The sequence below is a fragment of the Eptatretus burgeri genome, chromosome 4, assembly GCF_056783735.1.
Source record: "Eptatretus burgeri isolate ZD-2024b chromosome 4, Ebu_testis_v1, whole genome shotgun sequence".
NCBI classification, from domain to species: domain Eukaryota; kingdom Metazoa; phylum Chordata; class Myxini; order Myxiniformes; family Myxinidae; genus Eptatretus; species Eptatretus burgeri.
This window is the reverse complement of record NC_140964.1, coordinates 109,580,411-109,600,253: the sequence shown is the minus strand read 5'-3', so window position 1 is coordinate 109,600,253 and position 19,843 is coordinate 109,580,411. Positions and strand designations below refer to the sequence as shown.

Sequence of the window (19,843 nt, the reverse complement as noted above, 5' to 3'; positions counted from 1 at the left end):
GCGGGAAGTTGGAGTGTGAAGAGAATGACAGATCTGTAATCCGGTGGTGAAAGAAGGCCGCATTCCATTGGATTGGGAACTGAGTACCCTCGTCCCTCTGTACAATGGCAAAGGTGACCCTCTGGACTGTGGCTCCTATAGAGCAATAAAGTTATTGGAGCATGAAATGAAGGTTTTGGAAAGGGTGTTGGAAAAGAGGACAAGGAAGAAAATAAAGATCGTCGAAATGCAGTTTGGATTTATGCCAGGAAGAGGAACGACAGATGCGATTTTTATTGCGAGGCAGTTGCAGGAGAAGTACATGGAGAAGAGGAAGAAGTTGTTTCTTGGGTTTGTTGATCTGGAGAAAGCATTCAATAAGGTTCCACGCAAAGTAGTGACATGGGCATTGAGGAAGTTAGGAGTGGAGGAATGGTTGATCAGAGTAGTGATGGAAATGTACGAGAGAGCATGCACAGCTGAAAGGATGAAGGAAGGGAACAGTGGTGAGTTTGAGGTGAAGGTGGAAGTGCATGAGGAGTCGGTGCTAAGTCCACTACCATTTGTAGTTGTGATGGAGGTGCTGGCTCAGAGCGCAAAGGAGGGTTTACCGTGGGAGTTGTTGTATGCAGATGATTTGGTTATTTTTGCGGAGAATGGGGATGGGTTGAAGGAGAAGATGACTAAATGGAAGGATTGTATGGAGGCAAAAGGTTTGAAGGTGAATATCGGAAAGACGAAGATGATGCGTGCGATGTGGTAAAACAAGTGGTGAGGTGGAAAGAAGTGGGAAATGTGCTGTGTGCAGGAAGGGTGTTGGAGTGAACTCCATTCAATGTACAATTTGCACTGAGTGGGTTCATCGAAAATGTAGTGGTGTGAGGGGGTCATTAACTAGTGTGGTAGCTACATTCAAGTGTAAGGTGGATGGAGGAAACATTGAGTTGGATCTTGGTGACAGCATGAAGTTGGAAGGTGTGAAAACATTTTGATACCCAGGAGACATGCTGAATGGAGAAGGTGGATTCGACTCGGTGACGGTTACGAGAGTGAGATGTGTATGCAAGAAGTTTCAGGAAATGAGTGGCATGCTGACGAGGAGGGGGAGTGTTGTAGAAGTTGAAGGGAAAGGTGTATGCTACATGTGTGAGAAGTGCAATGATTTATGGGAGCAAGACATGGGTAATAAACATAGAGGTAATAAACAAATAAAATTTGTCTTGACCAAAGAAACAAAATCTACACCTGTAAGGTAAGTCCGATTTCAACAATGTGGTTTCAAAATGTGCACAAGACCCTGGAGAAAAAAAAGTCATAAGAGTAGATTTCGAAATCCCCAGCAGTTGCGAAAAAAAAGTAAAGGGGAGGCCTCCCAGCCCTCCTCCAGTGCAGTTAGGGTTAAGAGCACACTCACTCACACCTCACGCTGATTTCCTCCAAGCCACACGCAGATACCACCTGCACCTCCTCCCCACACATCATATTACACTACCTACTCCACTTATTTCTTCCTCTCCCTCCTCTTTTTTGGGACCAATGTAACCCTGCTGGTTTACATATGGTGAGCGAGAGGCCAGCAGTATGCCTCATACTTTGCTTTTCTCTGAATATACCTCTTCGTTACCTCGTTTCCCCGGAATGACTGAGGCACCTATGTTGTAGAACTGTGACTAAGTAACTGAATATGTAGGGCTTCTGTGCTTGGGGCAAGAACTTTGCTTTTGTGGCACTGCTTTGTTAATATGTGCCTTTTGTTAACTCTATGAACCATTTCCCGAAATGTCTAATTGTCAGTTTCAATTAGTTCGACATAGTGTGTGAGTAGTAACAGGGAGTTCACCCTCTGCCGTTTTGTTATGGGTAGCCATGAGCCAACGTTTACACTTACGGTATTGCTCGGCTGTCTGTTAATCACAGTGGAGCGTTGAGACCACGGTACTCTTTCTAAAGGGTTTGATTCACAGGAAAGGTGAAGTGGATTTAGACACTGGACCCTGCCTGCTTCGCAACCCACCGTGTGGTGGCTTATCCGCTGTCCGTCGGCTTACAGGATTGTCAGCCGGTTCGAGGATTTGAGAACCCCCCTCATGATCCCTACCGCCACAAATCTGTAACAATATATATATATTATATATATATATATATATATATATATATATATATATATATATATATATATATATATATATATATATATATATATAGTTGAAAGTGTGTCTGTGTGTTTCAATGTGACCTATGCACACGAAAAGTATTGGACTGATCCTCACCAAACTTCACTTGCTGACAGAACATGTACCCGGGAGTGTCCCGATGCAAAAGAATTGTACTTCCGACTTCCGGTTTCCGAATTATGACGTCATCATCTGATTTTGTAACGTTAATTTTTCAAGTTCAGCCGATTGACATGGGGCCAACGCCATATACAATATATCTAACATATGATTTGAAGTTTTTGTTTGTCTGTTTGTTTGTTTGTCTGTTTGTTTGTTTGTCTGCACGCGCTAATCTCCTGAAAGGTGAAAGATAGGAGCTAACCACTGAAAAAAAAATGTCGGGATGGGCCCCGGGAAGGTTATAGGCTATGTGGCAAGGCCCCTCGGCATGGGGGGGGGGGAAAGGGGGTGTGTTTCCCCCTCACCAACCCCCTTAGCCTATGACTGCCATGGCCCAATAGGGAACTGATACTGTGCTCGCGTCAGACATATGTATAGAAGATTAAATTAATTCAAAAAGAACCCAGGCAGCGCCGGGTCCATTCACCTAGTATTATATATTTGTTTCTTCGCATCTCTTTAACAAATAAGTTTTTGCTCTTTCAGCACTACCTCCAGAAGAAAAGAAACCCTGTTGAGTGGAGTGTTTCGGGTGAGGGAAAGAGAGAAACAATAAGGATCAGGCCACTGTGGCCAGAAGCAGGCCATACGAGAAACCCCCATCCCGCTTGTCTCAATCATTTTCCAGGATTATTATTCCTTTGACATGAAAGGAGAACTTCATTTTCAGTTATATTCAGTTCTATTAGCAAATGGGATTTATTAGTCATCTCGTATTGATGAAGATGAAGAAACACCATTTCCTTCTTCTTTTAACGATGCATACATGTGTAGAATCTAAGAGCAATGCAGACACACAAAAGCTTTTGCTCCACTTACAGCTGCAGGTTAGAGTGCACGGAGAATTAAGCAATCATACAGACAATGTGTACTAACTGGGATTAACATGGCAGAAAAAAAGAAAGAAAGTCAAACTGACTAGGGTGCTCTCAATTATGGTACAAAGTTTAATCTGTGTGTAGAACCCTGTATCGAACACAAAACGGTGTCGAAGTCGTGAGAACCCCAAGTTTTTGAGAAGTTTCTGCAACCCAAATGAATGTTATGGATATTCAGAACCTCAGGTCCAACGAGACCTTTAACCACAATTGATGCTACCTTCCCAATACAAGCATCAAATCATTCCCCGTTTGATTCATTGCTTGAAATCTGATTGGATTTTTTTATGCTATAGAAACCATGAAAACATGTAGCTTTGCTCACTTTTAGCTGGTGAGGATGTGAATAATGCCAACATAGTTCCTTGCAATGATGGGACACGCCACAGCAAAAACACCATGAAGTTCACCGCAACTATTCCTAAAAAAAACCATGACACAAAACCAATCAAGGAAATTTTGATTCAAGAAAGGACAGTCAAGTACCAGGCAAATGGGCAAAGAGACAATGAGGTCAACTTGATTCATCTGTGGATACAGACCAAATGACCATTGTGGTGATTGTTTGATTATTTCAGTATGCGATACCCAGAACCACCATGGCTGTATCCAGGTTATCTGGTTATCCAATGACCAACCATACAAGAAGTACCCATTCGATACTGCACACATCCCATCTTGTCTCACGTACAGCCTATTGGATGCACAATGACATTGTCCTGTAAATCATGACATTTTCAGATGGCCTTGAAAACAACGTACAAACACCTCCCACCTGCGGTTATCTTCTTTCCGTCTGATAGAGAGTTCCACCAATGAAAGATCTGTTAAACAAGAAGAGGCACAAGCATAAGTTAGTCGAACACCCTCCACAAACAATGAGGCCTCCTGATGAAATGACAATCATAACGTGCCTTTGTAAATGAGTGATCTCTAAACAAACTGTGGGAAATAATGAATGAAAAGGAAGAAAAATATAACTCAAAAAAAATATTATGTTGAGGACGAGCATTAGCATTTCGGACTAATGTGCAACAATGAAGCGATGATTTCTCATTGACCATGTGAAAATGTCCTTGGAAGTTGGATCATTTATCTGCGAGGACAGCGAACAGTATCTCACCTCCGTCTCGAATCCCATTTGATAACCATTTGGTGCTGCTCCATTGTTTTGCAATACACAGACCCCATTTATGTCATACTTTATCCCCATCATGATGAAAAGGATATTCTTTTTTACGTAACCTTTACCCAACTCCATGGACATTTACCTGACTGAACATCTCGACACCTTGGTACCATATAATCGGCGCATTTCAAATCAGAATGGTTTGAGCTGCAGTGCAATTTAACTGGTAAGATAATTACATTTTAAGCTCACAGCTCCACCGACATGGATACTCCCCGGTTCAATTTTCAAACCACTCAGGGGGTAAGGGCTGTCATTCCATTTAAACCCGTACAAAAGAAAATTAATGCAAGCTCCACTTTTCAACTAAAGATCATTCAATTATTGCCTTGAGACGTTCACTATTAGTGAGAATGATTTCTCTGAAAGTAACAGAGTAACAGATGATGCTCTGATGAAAAGAATTTCCTTCTCAATTAGTTGGCACCCCTCCTCCCCCCCCACCCCCCATATTTTCACACAATTGCTGACGTGACGTCTGTTGCTAATATGTGAGAGGCGAATGAGGCGGGAACACCTCGGCCTGCGAGAATATGCAACTTTGGGCAAAGCGGACCACTTCAGGTGACACTCATATGACCAAGGTGCTGCAGTAAGTGAAGCAAATAGAAACCTTCAGATAATAAACCCATAACAACAGTAACAAGAGATCTGTGATGGTTTCCATTTTAGCCAACTTGTAATATCAGCAATTTGGTTGCACTTGAAATTCTTCCTCATAATGAACACAAATGTTTTGGCTTTGTTGTCCCCTCTCCCCCCTCCCCAAAGAGCGGGACACCACGGACGCCAATACGAAACACTCGATGCCTCCTCTGGGAACCATAACAAGCAAGATTGCCCAGAGGTACGCACACTCACCTCTAACCTGTCTCGCCTGGGTTCGAATCCAGACCCAGCTATAAATTGTTATCCTGGTGTTTCACAGACAGGCTGATTCATCGAAGTGTGTGCTGTCCCTCAGATACATGTTAAACTGATGTCCCATCTGCTGGCATTAGTTGGTGGACCTTAAAGATCCCACAGTGTCCTTCCTGAAGAGGAGGTGAGTTATCCCGACACCATAAACAAATCACAAATTCCTACCGTGATCTTAGTCGAACGTCAGGCCTGGTCAGCCGGTTCGAGAGAGACTTGGACCAACCCAAGAGGAATATGAGATTAATTGTGGCCATTTTGTATTAAAGCTCCAAACAAGGCATAAAGCCACTCTCGCTAAAGGAAGGTTACATAAAGATAAGGATAAAGCAAAACAAAATAGAAGAAAGAGAAAAATACAAAAAACGTCCAACACACAGGAAGTAGCAGAAGTCATGTGAAATGTGATGGAACCTCAAAGATGTAAGAAGTAGGAATTGAGATTCCTCTTAAAGCTGGGTCGATCGAATGATAAAGGGAAGCACGTTACAGGTAGTGAATTCCAAAGCAAGACAGCACGAGAGATAAAACGATCTGCATGGCCTTTCGTTCTGCACTTTGAATCAGCTGTCGTTTTTTTATTTTTTGTATACCTTGGTCGAGGCTCGTATGAGAGCTAACACACAACTCACAGCAAGGAGGCATGAGACAAGAGGGGCGGGAGTGGAAGGGACAAAACAGTGGGGAACAGACACATTAGGTGAACTGTGGAAGGGAGAGGGATGGGGATGGGACGGGGAACATGGCGAAGAGAAGATGGACATTACAGGGACTTTCAGGAAGGAAAGCAGGGGAATTGAAGGAAGTGGGCTTGGGTGGATTATCGGGGGTAGAAAAGATCGAGGATTTGGATGGGGGAAGATAAGAGGTGGTGGTGAACAGCTGTTTTGAAGGCCTGGAGGGGAGAATGGGAAAGAATAGAGTGAGGAAGTTTATTCCAAAGGCGGGAAAAAGAGGAATAAAAGAGTGAAGATGAGCAGTGATTTGTGATTTTGGTAGTTTTACCAGAAGGGGGTTGTTGGCGGACCTTGAGCGCCCTGTGGAAATGTGGTGGGGACAAATCGCAGAGAGAGCAGGCGGGGCAAGGCTGGAGAGGAGTCGGTAGAAGACAGAAAGACCACCGACCAAACTGCGGTGATTGAGTGAGAGGCCCAAAGACTCAGCTTCATTGCGGGAGATGCCGATGATCTTAAATGCCCTGGTTTTGACAGCGTGAAGCCGAGAAAGGTGGGAGGCAGGAGCACCAGCCCAGAGGGGAGAGCAGTACTCCATCAGGCTACGGACAAAAGCTTTGTAAGTGGTCAGGAGCTCAAGAGGGCCGAGGAAGGACTTTGCACGACGGAGGATTCCCAGTCGGCGACTGGCTTTTGAGGCGAGGTTGGAAATGTGACTTTCCCAGGAAAGGTCATGGCAGATAGTGAGACCCAGAAGCTTGAAAGAAAAGACTTCTTCCAGAGGATTGTTGAGAAAGTGGATGGGGGGGTTTTGTAAACGGTCCTTTCGAAGAGACATAGTGAGAGTGTGAGATTTGTCTGGATTGAAAGACATGTTCCACGTGTTGGACCAGTTTGTGATTTTATCCAGATCTGCAGTGAGTGAAGAAGCTGCTGCTTGCCGGTCTGAGGGATGACAGATGGTACGGCAGAGGGTGGAGTCGTCGGCAAAGAGAAATAGAGGATTTTCCAGAGAGTCCGAGAGATCATTGATGAAAACCAGAAAAAGAACAGGGCCCAGAACGCTACCTTGAGGAACTCCAGCCTGCACAGGAAGAGGGGATGAAAGAACTCCATTTAGGGCCACACGTTGACTGCGACAGGAGAGGAAGTCTGCGAGCCATGAGTGGAGATGGCCTTGAATACCATGGGAAGAGAGTTTGGTGAGTAGTGCAGGGTGCCAGACTGTGTCAAAAGCACGTGATATGTCCAGGGATACGGCTCGGATTTCCTGTCTGGCATTGAGGACCTCCATCCATTGATGGGAGAGCAGAAGCAGCATATCCAGGGTAGAGTGACCTTGTCTGAAACCAAATTGATGATTGGAAATCAAGCCATTGGAGAAGAGGAAGGATTTCATGTCTGAAGCGATGATGGATTCCATAACCTTGCTGATGATTGGGAGAAGGCTGATTGGTCTGTAGAAACAGGGATCTGTTTTTGTGCATGGGTGTGCAGAGATCGCAAACCGAGTCTTGCGTCAAAACATTCGTTTATAGGAGGAACCAAGTTAGAAAGTCCAGCAGAACATTTTCCATGAAAATTTCTGGAGAACAAACTAAGAGTGGCAACTGACCTACGGTGAGAGAGCGGTTGAAAAGCTCAATTCATTTCCACACGAACCAGGTTAACAATGCGTTTCTGGAGCCTATCAAGTAACGATAAGTGGCAGGTTGGTGCTCCAGCCAAAATGTGGCAACAGTACTCCATGAGGGGACTTATAGTTGCCTTATACAGGTACAAAACAGCATCAGGAGGTAATTACCTCTGCGCCGATAAAGACAACCAACTCGCTTGGAAGCACGCGAATAGCAATACCGGAAATGTACTTATCCCAATGGAGGTTAGAGGAGATGTCCAGACCAAGAAGCCGAAGCTCGGATGATTCTGGTAAGGTTGAAGACCCAATGTGCACAGAAGGGAAAGACCTGTTTCTGGTGTGAGACATGGACAACAATTTAGTTTTCTTTGCATTGAAGGTTACCAACCAATCGTGCACCCACCTCAACACATTCTCTAAATCATTATCCAGCGAAACTCCAACCTCATTTTCAGTAATGTTGAGTGAATCAGCAGATGTACAGTAAAGAGATGAGTCATCAGCATACATGGCTAGCTGAGACAGAACATTATCAGGAAGATCATTGGCATAAACAAGGAAAAAAGTGGGACCAAGGACAGAGCCCTGTGGAACACCAGAATTGATGGAGCAAGTTGGAGAAGATGGACCCTCAAGTACCACCTTCATCTTGCGATTTGTAAGGAAAGCCGAAATGATTGAATGCATCACTCCAGATACACAATATGGCTGAAGTTTGTGGAGCAGACCCTTGTGCCATACTTTATGAAAAGCTTTCGAGATATCCAAAGCAACTAATTGTGCTTCACCACTGAGCTCCAATGCCCTGTTGAAATGATCCACAAATAAGGATAGCAGATCATCAGGAGAGCGGGAATGGTGAAAGCCATACTGGCAGTCAGTGAGTAGTTCATTGCCCTCCAGATGGCTGAAAAGTTGTTCATTGATTGTTCAAATACCTTACTTATTACAGGAAGCAGGCTGATGGGGCAATAGTTGCTTGGCTCAGAATGCTCATCAGCACCCTTGAAAACAGGGACAACAAAAGCCACTTTCCAGAATGAAGGAAACACCGAAGCAGACAAGCACAGGTTGTTTAGCTTGGCAAGAATCGATGATAGTTCCAGACAACACAACTTCAATACAATCGCAGGGATTCCATCAGGACCAGTCGCTTTTGAGGCATTGAGAGTACGAATGATTCTGGCAACGTTCTTCGGAGTGATAAATGGAACAGGAATATCAGAGTCTATACGAGCTGGAAAATGAGGAAGAGGATGTCCCTGATCATTGAGGGTATAATTAGAAACAAAGCAATTTGAAGAGGTTAGCCTTATCCAGAGATGATATGAAGTAACAACCTCAGGTCCATGAAAGAGAGGTATAGAAGATTTATTGCGGTTCAGTACACTGTTGGCAATCTGCCAAAAGACCCTCAAGCCAGGTCGCTGAGTTGCAATGGAATCGGCTACAGAAGCTGCATGTTGCTGCTTAGCATGCTCGAGAACTCATTTACAGAGGTTACTTGCTTTGTGGAACAGACAATTGGACTCCAGAGACTCTTGCACATGGTACTGCTTGAAACAGTGGTTGTGAGGAACAATCGCTGATGCACAAGCTGGAGTGGACCATGGATGGGAATGAACCTTCACTTGATAGATACGTACGTGAGGGAATATAAAAGGCCATATCAGTGCGAATCCAATGGGATATTTTCTCGGCAGCCATGTCAGGACCAGGACTAAAAGCTGACACCCATGGCACGTCAGCAAGAAATGAGAAGAAGAAGAATAAGAATAAGAAGAAGAAGAAGAAGAAGAAGAAGAAGAAGAAGAAGAAGAAGAAGAAGAAGAAGAAGAAGAAGAAGAAGAAGAAGAAGAAGAAGAAGAAGAAGAAGAAGAAGAAGAAGAAGAAGAAGAAGAAGAAGAAGAAGAAGAAGAAGAAGAAGAAGAAGAAGAAGAAGAAGAAGAAGAAGAAGAAGAAGAAGAAGAAGAAGAAGAAGAAGAAGAAGAAGAAGAAGAAGAAGAAGAAGAAGAAGAAGAAGAAGAGAAACACTCGCTTCCTACAGGAGAAGCCTGCGGAAGAGGGGTGGGTTATTGGGGGAGGTGGGGCAAATATATTTTGTGGCATGGCTAGTAATCCCCCCCGTTCTCCAGCAGGGGTCAGGAAACCGTTCGCACTGTGCCATGTATGTGTGCAAGTGCAAATCGTAAGTCTGCTCCCCCCTAAAAACTTTTATCAAACTCGAGGACTGCAATCGGAGATCGCTGATGCTTCCCAGTATAACCATCTGGCATCTCATAAGATTAGCTAACTGGTAGCACTTGAAATTCTGTCTCATAAGGAAAACAAACGTTATTTTTCTTCTTCCAAAAAGTGTGACACCACAGACATCAAGACGAAACACTTAATGCCTCCCTGCGGGAACAATAATTATAATTACATTGTTCTTGTAACTTTTATGTTTCTCGCACTCTGTCTTGGTGATGATACGTACCTGTCTGCGAAGTTCTCCACGTTTTTCTGGCTGCCAAGAAGGCAGGAGAGTAGATGAGATGCGTGCACGTATACGCTCATACTGCCAAATGGCTGCACCTCCAAAGATGACAGCAGAACCCTTAAAATAAATAAATAAATAAATAAATAAATAAACACACAATCTACCATGATGATAAAACATTCTGGCACAAATATTATTGTGTAATTATACTGCAGACAATGATCAACAAGAGTGAGAATTGCTTTACAATACACATCCCCAACCAATGTCATATTTTCTAGTCCAAAAAGGGCATAACTTTGTGAAAACTTGACGGAATGCACTGAAACTCGAACTTGTTCTGTAACTTATCATAATAAAGCCATGTACCAAGTTTCAGTTGAATATGTTAAAAGGTATGGGAAAAAAAGTCTGAAAAACCACAGGTAGGGCGAACTGATGGACAGAAGGACAGACGGAGAGCAAACCCACAGTCCCCTCCGGTGAAACCAGTAGGGGACTAATAAATACTTTTATATAACTAGAACGGCACCCAGTTGAGTGCATACCTCTACCAGACTGAACGGTTTACATTTTCTATCCCACTGATAGGCTGCATCTGCTGACCTGAACCAAAATTCTACTGCCTTATTCTTGTTAACTAACCAACTCATACACCAAGTTTTGTCATAATCCATACATAACTTTTTGAGAGCTCATGCGATATATCGTTCATGGCCCCATTTCTCAATGCTGAAGAATCACTGATGAAAATTATTTTTAATTCTCTAATCTAGATACAGATTCGGATCTTCACCAAAATCGAATCAATTCCCCCTTGTCATACACTCAACCTGTCCAACACGTTTCGGCTGAATCCGTCCAAAACGTTTTGAGATATCGTGGTATACATCGATTTTAGCTGCATCTTTTAACGGCAACGAATCACTGAAGAATTCCAGTATTCGGATCTGGATCTGGGTCTTCACTAAAATCTAATCACTTTGTCCTTGTCACATACCCAACCACTCCACCAAATTTTGTTTGAATCCACACACAACTTTTTGAGATATCCTGTTCACATATCTGCATCGGTGTCCCACTCCACAGCAATGTTTTGTTGCTGTGTGAGGTCTACCATCTTTGCAAGTGTGATTTTTCCATCTTTCCATTTCCAGACAGTTTCCATCTTTCCGTGTATGAAATTCTCTCAAAGAACCGACTCTCTCTTATGCTCCAACTATAGCTTTAGCTCTTCTCCAAATCTGTGGCAACTAAAATGGCCACAATTCCAGAAGCTTTGGGGATGATCATAATGGCACGAAGTCAAAACCAAATGGACACTTCAGACCTCACAAATCAGTTGGCTTCCCAATCCATATTTCCCCCAATAGCTCCCAATATTTGCACGACTTGATCATGTTCAACTTCCCTTCAGCATTTCTTGCTATTACTCAGCTCCCCTTGAATCCTCAAATAATGTATTCTTGAAAGTATCTGACCCTCTCGCAGTCTTCAGGAAACCACCAAGACACGACCGCAGCATCCAGTCGTTGCATTGGTAGATTGGTCTGGCATGTAGTACGCAAACTCTTCCACCGACTGGTCCGCACACTCCCCTCTTTAGACACAAAGTGTGTGGGAATCTTTTCTTCACACTCTACTCCCTTTCCTTTACCATCAAACTATAACCTTGATGTATCGAGCTCTCCTTACAATGATCCCCTCCCAACAAGTCACTCACCTACACACATTCCTTCCTCTTTCTCGCCTGTGGAAACAACTTCCATATTCTCTCCAATGTCATTCTTCCCTCCAGGTCTTCAAGACAACTGTTCCTCACCATCTCAGATTGTCCCCAATCCAAAACCATGATCTTTTATATCCCCGTCAAACCACCCACCTTCCAAATTTCCAGTTAGTCCTTCCTGAGAGTTTGCTTCTGTATCCATCTTGTTCACCCAATGCGTCCTCCCTCACCCTCATTCTTACCTGCATTCCTTGTTTGTCTGTCTCCCTCTATTTTGGCCCATGGCCCTGCCGTTCCTTTTGTTCTGTGTTCTCGCTCTTCCATGAGCCTCGACTTTGTATACAATAAATAAATAAATGATTCATTTGGTGAGAAAATTTCCAGAAAGCAGCCGGTCTTTTCCTCCTGAAAAGCAAACCTCACCGATGGGAACCTGAGGTCGAAACTCAAAACTCACTCACCATCCACAAACAATAGGTAGCAGTTGCTCAAGCCTGTTTCTGGTACGTGTGCCTCGTTTGTTCGTTCACCCTTAAAGGAAAGCGTCACAAAGGACACTGCTCATGCTGAGGCTGATTGCCTTCACCCTCCCTTTGTGCAAAAGGCCAAGGTTTCTAATCCCTCTCCCGCTACACTCATCATACTTTCCCTCACTGAAAACATCCAACAGCATGTGTATTTTCATCACACAAGAGTGGAGAATTCCTTGCCACTCTCAACTCATTCACTGCTGCTGGAGCCGATTAAAAACAGCACATTAATACTCAAGACTCATTCATCTCCTCTGTATACTCCTCTTTCTCGACTCATTTCCGCATCATTATCTGAGGGCTGCTTGCCTGCATCATTCATGATCAATTGCCAATATTACTTCAAATTCATCATGTGAAGCCAAAACGGATTCTCGAGAATATCGACCAGTCAGCCTTCTCTCCATCATACGCAAAGTCATCATCATATCTACAATAATAAATGGAGTTTGCGTGGCTATAGCTACGTCAGCAATATTCACTCGGCGATTGGTCAAGGAACTGACCAATTGGGTGTGCTTGTATTTCCCTTTACTTGTCGATTCGTCACAACACTGACCAATTAGGTGTGACCGTTGTTCCCAGCATCGTTATTCATGTCAATTGTTATCGCTATCAGCGTCAGTAAACAACACTCCATCGAGGTTTGGCGTCAAATCACATGCTTTCATCACCTCGTGTTTCCTCATCTTTCACAGTGGTAATTACAATATTGGTAATTACGGTGCAGCGTCTTCATCACATGCTTTCCTCACCTGTGACTCATCCTGGTGATTACAATATTGGTTGTGGTGCTATCCTTGACAATTCTACGTTTCATTGACTCCCTGGATACTAATCTGTGTTCGGTGGGTAACACGGCCATCCCTGTTTGGTGGGCAACAGGGCCATCTGTGTTCGGTGGACCGACACAGGTACTCCCTCTCAGAGGGCGGGGATGCCCACTAGTTTACTGATCGATCTTTTCCCCTATTTTAGGGGGTTGGTCAATTGATGGCATATCTCCATTTGGTTCTTCCATTTGCATCTTCTTTCTTAAGACCTAATCTTTTTACGTCGTCATTCACCCATTCCTGTTTTGTCATATTTTCATTTGGCCTTCCTCTTGGTCTTTGTCTAATCACGTCAAAATGTACCATCTCCTTAATGGGTTCATCTTCTGGCGTTCTAGCTACGTGACAAAAATCTAAGCCTTCTCTTTCTCAATTGGTTCTATATACTACAAATTTTTACCATATTTCTATCACCTCTCTTCATCTCCCTGTCATCGTTCTGACATTTGCCGTTCCAACTCTCACAACCATCTCTCCCTTTAACTGGGTACTCTGAGCAAAGTAATGGAATTATTTATGCAACAAATCTCAAGACACATGTCTTCTACGATACTTTTGGCTTCTGCACAGGTCATTCCACTCTGTCTGTACTGCTTCCTCCATATTTACAGTGGATGGATGCCCGCTATCTCAAGCAAGACAATCTCACTGGACATCTCCTGAGCATTTCATTCTGGCTGGAACCCTGCCCTGCTTTCCAATATGTCAGCGAATGGTATCCTGTCCTGAATCCCCTCCTCGACTGGATATCAGACTTCCTGCAGTCACACATAGCAGGTTACTTTGTAGTGCTTTCTACCATGCTCTACATCTCGAAGTCAGTGTCCTTACTTTCACTATCTTGACTCGATACCCAACCCTTGCATATCCAGGTCACCAGAAACCCTAACTTGTTACCATCTCCAAATTAAAGCTTTTGGCTTACCTCCACTCTTTTGTGACATGCTTCCGTCGCATGTGGAACTATCCTCACAAATCTGTTTTCTCATTCTCTTCCCTCCAGGCCTCAAGATCTTCTGCGCAACACAGCCTCATGTTCTCTTTTGTTTCTACCTTTGAGCTTTTCTACATCTATCAAGACCCAGTCATCCTTGCACTTGCAACTACTTTACTCATGCTGTGGTCTATCCATGTGTTCTCATCCACATATTCCCCCTTTATCCCACTTCCTATATGTTGACCATGTGCCCCATCACCCAGCTCCTCAACCCTTGCATTAAAACTTATGTACAAACTGGATTAATCTCACACACTACAGATAAATAATAATGAAGCCAACACATACAGAACAGACAAAGGCCAGCAGACGTGTGCTCCACTGCAATGAAAACAAGGTTAAGATATTTACCCCAACTGTGAAGAGAAGCGGTCGAGCCAGAGAACGCACTGATGGAGGTTTGTTTACTCTTGGATTGTCTCGCCGAAACCTTTGTTCCAACTTCGGCACAAACGCCTCCCGTTGCTTGAACCCCCGACACTGGAAGGAACGGGTGCTGGAGGGACAATGACCAAGGGAGGGGTGGGGGGGCAGAATTATTACATTTGTAGTTGCTTATTTGTTAAGCATACACAAAAGTGCATCAGAACTTGTTGAGGTCCACATTAAAAGGCAAGATTAAACAAAATCTTTATTTTATAAACAAAGCCTTTGACCTTGATTTAAATACCAACTATAAATTTTTGATTTACTGACAAACTATGAAGTTTCATTAGCGGACACTCCCGCCCTCCAGGTGTGAGAATCATTCTCGGCCCATCTTCGATGGGCAATGTGCTGCTGCACATTCTTGGAAATGCACTTTTTATTTTTTTGTCACTTTTGAAATAAATTTTATTGATCACGATACATCATACTCCATATGATCGCATTTGAAGCTTGCAACAAACACACTCTTATGACGACTATTGTGATGATGTTTTCTGCTGACACCAATGGTGCCAATGGAAACAAAAACATGTTCATTAAACATTTCTTCAGACATCATATTTAACCATTTTCATTCTTAATTGTTTGTCTCCGGGCCGGAGTGCCCCTCTTGGCCCACCTTCGAAGACACGAAGAAGATACCGCTTGACGAGTATAACCACTTGCCATAACAACTTGACAAGTGAAGGGAAAAAACCGAGCACAGTGCAGTGACCAATCGATGAGTGAATATTGGCGACATAGCTACAGCCACATAAGCCAAATTTATTATAATAGATAGATTTTCTCAGGATTAAACTCTACTTTTGCAAACTTTTTCATCTTACAAGCTTTGTGGAACTTCTCAAGTTATCCAATTTCACTGAAATGGCTGCAAGAACCTACTACCATTTTACATAATTCTTATTTGCAGTTTTCTTTCAGGTATCTCTCCAGTGTGTAGAGTAACCCATAAAAATGCTGCGACTTGTGAAAGTTATCCGAAAAATGTATGATTGTGGACATGTTGCGGTGAAGGTGAACTGAAATCGAATATCGGACGTTGTGAGAGCCACTATTGGTGCACATGTGGAAGTCGACTGACATGTCAAGAAAAACTCTGAGTTGGGCTCCAAGATGGTGCAACAAACTGCATGCCTCAATGTCTATTAGTTATTTTTTAAAAATTTACATTCAAAAGGAAAAGATAATTTAGGAATGCCCCTATAATGACAGCTGACCCTTCTGTGGAAGTAAACACCGAGAAGGCATGTTGTAAAAAAAAATTGTAAATTGTCTGACACACTGGTTCAATAGTTACTCACCTTTTCCAAATGAGACAACTCCACCAGAAAATTGTATAAAAATCAATCTCCATATTTATTGTGAACCAACAGATAACCCGGTTCCAGCAGGCTGTTGTGAGGGAATTCGTTTTCAATAGAGTGGAATATTGAGGGAGTTTGACAGGAATGTCCTTTGACGGCATAATGGTAGAGACCCGTGAAAATTCCACGTAAAGTAAAATGTGACGAAGTCTTCAACCCCTTTCTTCTTCAAGTCCTCAAACCCCCACCCCCATTGCAGCACCAAGTCCTCAACTTCAAGTCTTCAAGCCCTCTCTGCAAACCCAAGTCATCAAGCCCAACTTCCAAGTCCACAACCTCCCCCATGTCAACACAAAGCCTTCAACCCCTGCCCCCACTCCAACTGCTCAAGCCCTCCACCTCCACCACAACACCTCAAAAGTGAAAGCGCATTCTCACATCGATCACACATTCTTCCATCAGATAGACAGACAGACAACAATACAAAATTGCATTACCCAGACATAACACAAGGGCATTCTTATATTACAACAGACAAATAGATAGACAGATAGACACACACACACACACACACACACACACACATACACACACACACACACACACACACACACACACACACACACACACACACACACACACACATACATACACACACACACACACACACACACACACACCAAAAGATAGAAAATATAGTGGAAGCATTAGTAATGGAGTCACAGTTTCCATTTGTCATATAATCATTTTGTAAGTGAATTCAAATTAGTGTATTTTTTTTTTGCGATTGATTTTTCTTCAACAGCATAATAGTCACTAACTGTTGAGAATGATACGGTTTCTCAGTGAAGTAAATCGATGGAAAGGAAATGATATGTTGACAGAATTGATTGAATAGATTGGGGTTTTCTTTTTGATGGCAAAGGTTTTTTTGGGGTTGTTTTTTTTTTTACTTCCAGTACGTGTACAAACCAACAACTCGAATATACAACACCACATACGCAAACGAAACACTACATACGTTTATACACTACATACGCAACAAAAATTGATATCACTCAAAAATGCATGAATATCGATATTAGTAAACCTGCACGTGCACTGTCTGGGCCGAAGAGATCCTTAATGAGGTATCATTCAGCATTGTATGTGCTGTGGTTACAACGTTTACCCCGTTCAGCCGTGATCTGGCAACTTGCATATATATATATATATATATATATATATATATATATATATATATATATATATATATATTAGTTCCTTATTGTTTCCTCAATATGGGACTGGCAGGATGACCTCGAGGTACCACACACTCAACACTGAACTATCTAACCTGGGTTTAAATCTTGACCGAGCTCCCACAGGCAGGGTGATTCATAAATGTGTGCACCATCTCTCGGATGGACGTTAAACTGGGCGTCTCATCTGGCAACATTATCTGGTGGACGTTAAAGATCCCACGGTGTCCTTCACGAAAAGTAGGCGAGCTACCGCAGGCACCATGGTCAAATTCCAAATTCCTGCCCTAACCTTCGTCGAACGTCAGGCCCGGCCAGTCGGTTGGTGAAAAACTTGGGCCAAGCTTCCCCCAGCCAATCAGTCAGTCATGACCACAAACCCAGAAGGACCTCCAGCAGTGCAAAAATGTCAAGATCAAATGCCATCAACGAGCAGATAAAAAGTGAAGCTAGTAACTAGTTTCACACTTATTGGGGCTCATCAGGGTAACACATTGCTGTTATATCCACAGATTGATTTTGAAGCCTTTCCACTTGTATATTGTTGAACAATACACCTCTAACTGTGATTGGTGAGGTTGCTGAATCGTATCTGGAGCTGAATCGTAGAACAGCTTGGGTTCTATTTTGGTGAAGATCTGGATTTTCAGAACTCTCCCATAATGCCGTGCGCGCCGCCATGTTGCTTGTATTCTACTTCCATGGCAACGACAGCATCAGTACCTCCAGCCTCGAGCACGTTTATCTCGTTATTGTAACTTACTGCAAGGGAAGGTTACGCTGATCATTTAGCCTTCTTTACTTGCCAACCAATATGGCGCCCGAGCAATGCATCATGGGTAATGAAACCCCTCTGCAGTCATACTCGTCGTTCATCACACTCGCTTGATCCTCAGCACAAGGAGCGTTTGCAGGATTCAATGGACGTCACTGGAATTGTACACGGAATCCGTCGAGCCGAGTTTTACAATTCGCTGTACTCGATCGCTTCATTATAAAGACGCCAACCTTTGGAGGGACGTTTACTTATTACGTACGACTGGAGGGGAGTTCATAAAAAGTAGAAAAATTGATTCGCTCGTCGGGCAGCGGTAATAATGGGGACAGACATCGAGAAATGTGAGGTAAACACCTTGCACGGAGGCGAAGGAAGCACGAGGGGAACGCGCCCCGCATCACAAAAAACATCGAACACACTTCCGCGTAAAATCTTCACGGTCGCTCCTCATTGGCTGGATCGCGGTTCCTCCTCATTGGCTGGATCGCGGTTCCTCCTCATTGGCTGGATCGCGGTGCCTCCTCATTGGCTGTCTGGCGCACTGACCAGTTTAGTATACCGGTTGCTGAATGGCTGGACGCTGCAGTGTTCCTCGGTCCACGCAGTATACTAACCGGCCATTGGATAATCCAATTCCTATCAATATTCTGATTTCTGATTGGTGAAATTGCTCGAAGGAACACAGTAACTGCTTCACCATTGGTCAAGGCCCAAAATAAGTTTCGTAACATTGTTGCTGTTGTGTGAAATGACTGCGGCATTACAGGGTTTCATGTACAACAACAACAAAACAAAAATAACAACACTGGAGGTTTATTTTCCTTACTTTGTGCAAGGGTAAGTTTTAAAAAAGGGAGTAATTCACATTTGTGTGATGCAGAGTGTGGAGGGGGTTTCAGTACCCATGATGCAGTGCTCAGGCGCCACATTGGTTAGCAAGCTAAAGCGATAAAAGGTAAACAAGACCAAATAATGTAACCTTCCATTGCAGCAAGTCACAAAAAACGAGATAAATGTGCTGGAGTGTGGAGGTACTGATGATATCGTTGCCATGAAAATGAGCACAAGCAACATGGCGGCGCGCACGGCATTATGGGATATGCCCGAAAACTCTCCACAGGGGCTTTTACGAAGGAGGGAACACTTGTGGAGAAATACCTACAACTACAACTACAACCACAACCAATCACCCACTAGAATAAAGGGAAATACAACATTGTTACCGGGATCAACTCATCAACATCAAAGGATATACTGTGTGTGAGTGTATGTGTGTACATACATGTGTGTATGTGTGTGTCTGTGTATGTGTGTGTGTGTGTGTACATGTGTGTGTATGTGTGTGTCTGTGTGTGTGTGTGTGTGTGTGTGTGTGTGTCTGTGTGTGTGTGTGTGTGTGTCTGTGTGTGTGTGTGTGTGTGTTTGTGTGTACATGTGTGTGTATGTGTGTGTCTGTGTGTGTGTGTGTGTCTGTGTGTGTGTGTGTGTGTGTCTGTGTGTGTGTGTGTGTGTGTGTGTGTGTGTGTGTGTGTGTGTGTGTGTGTGTGTGTGTGTCTGTACATGTGTGTATGTGTGTATGTGTGTATGTATGTGTACATGTGTGTGTACATGTGTGTGTATGTGTGTATGTATGTGTACATGTGTGTGTGTATGTATGTGTGTATGTATGTGTGTATGTGTCTGTATGTATGTGTGTATGTCTCTGTACGTATGTATGTATGTATGTATGTATGTATGTATGTGTGTGTGTAGGTATGTATGTGTGTATGTTTGTATTTATGTGTGTGTATGTTTGTATGTATGTTTATGTGTGTGTATGTGTATGAATGGATCTGTGTGTATGTGTATGTGTGTGTATGTATGTATGTTTGTATGTGTGTGTATGTTTGTATGTGTATGTGTATGTT

The 19,843-nt window shown here is 43.2% G+C and overlaps 1 protein-coding gene across 2 annotated transcripts in view; it reads right to left on the bottom strand.

Moving 5' to 3' along the window:
- PARL (presenilin associated rhomboid like) overlaps positions 1–18,449 on the bottom strand; it is a 51,153-nt gene extending 32,704 nt beyond the window's left edge. Inside the window, exons 1-5 of one of the 2 annotated variants that reach the window (XM_085879696.1) lie at positions 18,291–18,449; positions 14,533–14,677; positions 10,090–10,209; positions 3,969–4,017; positions 3,519–3,614 (exon numbers count right to left, since the gene is read on the bottom strand). In XM_085879696.1, coding sequence (XP_085735822.1) covers positions 3,519–3,614; positions 3,969–4,017; positions 10,090–10,209; positions 14,533–14,677; positions 18,291–18,346 — 466 coding nt within the window. In that variant the 5' untranslated portion in view covers positions 18,347–18,449. The remainder of the gene's footprint in view (positions 1–3,518; positions 3,615–3,968; positions 4,018–10,089; positions 10,210–14,532; positions 14,678–18,290) is intronic. The other variant, XM_085879695.1, reaches the window with a different exon arrangement.
- Between the last annotated feature and the right edge of the window lie 1,394 nt (positions 18,450–19,843).